The 2,174-nt window shown below is 46.7% G+C and overlaps 1 protein-coding gene across 1 annotated transcript in view; it reads left to right on the forward strand.

The window, feature by feature from the left end:
- Window positions 1-2,174, forward strand: part of DNER (delta/notch like EGF repeat containing) — a 177,785-nt gene that overhangs the window by 5,372 nt on the left and 170,239 nt on the right. The window contains exon 2 of the mRNA XM_023532936.1: window positions 1,166-1,260. Within this exon, the coding sequence (XP_023388704.1) occupies window positions 1,166-1,260 (95 nt within the window). The remainder of the gene's footprint in view (window positions 1-1,165; window positions 1,261-2,174) is intronic.

Here is a 2,174-nt window from a genome sequence, read left to right on the forward strand (position 1 = left end):
CGTGTATCAAGAAAGTGTCCTTTAAAGAAAATTTCTCCCCAACAAACCATTTCAATCTATTTATTTAAAGATGTGTCGTCCTACAGCTGGTAAGTATGAAAAAGAAAGGCCTCATTTTCTCGTCCTGCTGTTATTTGTTAGGCTGTTCAAGAAGCAGGTTAGAGGATCCGAAGGAAGACGTGTGAGTGTGTTTGGGCTTGTGCCTTTCATGGAGCAAGGATGCTTCAGAAACAGGAAGCCTTTGGAGTCTGAGAGGACTAACATTTATGGAGCAGTTGTTTGCTACACAAAGTTAGCAAGTCGAACTCACATCTTTGAATATCCACGATGGGTTTTATCTGTTGCATTTGACTATCAGATGTCGAGTGTGGGGTGAAAGAGCAGAGAATCTGTTTTTTTCCAGTCAATTTAACGATGAGGGATACTTTTCAGACCCTTTTATTTGGACTCTCATGGGTGCGGAGTGATCACAACATGAGGAATAAATGAATCACTTGGTCAGGGGCCCCGGACACAGCTCAAGTATTTGCAGTATGCTTTCTGATGAGCACATTTTTCCACCCTTGAGCTTTTTTGGGGGTACACATCAGTATAATATTTTGGGGAACATGTCACTTAAACAATGAAGGTGTAGTCCACAGCTTCCCAGTTACCTAGCCTTGACGTGTGCTCTTGAGACCCAACTCTGCACAGAGCAAGGTCATCCAGACCGGACACTTCTTGCCTATTGCTTGTGCAAGGGCTTGTTGTCCTAGCCATTAAGGTTTACACCCCCATGTGTACGCTACTCCTGAAAGGCCACCTCCTTGTGCTCTAAGCATTTAGTCCCTTGTTACGCCCAGAGGCCAGCGACTGTTTGTGGAATGAGAGAACGAGGCATGAACCCTGCTCCTTTTTCTGCAATATCCTATATCAGCTTTGGCAGCGCTGGGAATGGGTGGGCTGCTCCCAGGAACACGTTGACATTTCTGAAACGCGAATGGCAGAACTTTCCTTTTCTTCTGCGTTTGAAAGGGTTCACTTTATCCTGCCTCTGTCTCCCCCCCCCAGCATCATCAAAAGGAATGGGGGGGACGCAGCTTAGGGAATTTTGTTCTATAATATTATCTCGTACTGTGGTCCGTCCCTATAACTTGTCTTTTTTTTTTTTTTCTTTTTTGTTCAGGTGATTCCAGATATTGCCTGTGGGAACGCTAGTTCTAATAGCTCTGCGGGTGGCCGCCTGGCATCCTTTGAGGTGCCACAGAACACCTCAGTCAAGTAAGAAATTTCTCAGTTAAAACTGCTAAGATTTATACTGTGACCGGATGTTGGGCTTTGTCTATCCATGTGACTGGTCTGTAACCGGGTGGTTCAGTGAGAAACAGGAATGGAGTTCCAGGTGTGGACATGGCCAGTGTCTCTCAAAAAACTCAAGGGTGCTGTTTTGGAGAATATTGCAATGAGGAACCAGTCAGGCTGGAGATGTGGATCGTGGAATTGGATGGATGAGTCAGGTGCGAGATAAGAAATCTTGACTTTCACTTCCCAAATGACTTTTGCTTCCCAAATTCTTTGGCCTCTTAAGATTTTAATGGACCATTGGTTAAATTCTCATGCATAATTTACCCTAAATTAAAAATGGAAACCTTACAGTTTTCTCTTTAAAAACCAGCTGTTGAGAAGAGAGTGTTCTGTTTTGTCAGAGTTAAGCTCTTTCAGATTACATACTGCCCATTGTCACTCTCTGGTGGGCATGGGGACCAGGCAAAGGGAAGCAGTGTTGGCTGAACACCCGCTGTGTGCCTTGCTGGGGGCTGAGGGTGGAGCCAGCATTAGAGCCATCCTTGTCCTGTCGGATAGCTCCCACTGCCCATGCTTCTCTGTTCCTATTAACTGCTACCTCCTCCCCCTGCAGCCGCCATGTAACAAATTGGGCATTTGCTGTCCAGCCTTCATGGACTGCCGAAGACTGAGGAACCCTGTTCCTGGTTAACCGGTGTGCTGTATCGGCTCCTTTTTAAGGGGACACTGGGCGTTACAGACATCTTCCATTCCTCCGGGGCGTTTTTGCCCACCTCGCTGTCTAAGCAGTGAAGCCCCTGAAAATGTTGGGAGGAGGGACTTTGTTACCCCGCACCTGCATCCCTTCCCCCAGCCTCGACTCACTCTGGTCGGGGAAGGAAGGCGTAAGA

The sequence above is a fragment of the Pteropus vampyrus genome, unplaced genomic scaffold, assembly GCF_000151845.1.
Source record: "Pteropus vampyrus isolate Shadow unplaced genomic scaffold, Pvam_2.0 Scaffold93, whole genome shotgun sequence".
NCBI lineage: Eukaryota > Metazoa > Chordata > Mammalia > Chiroptera > Pteropodidae > Pteropus > Pteropus vampyrus.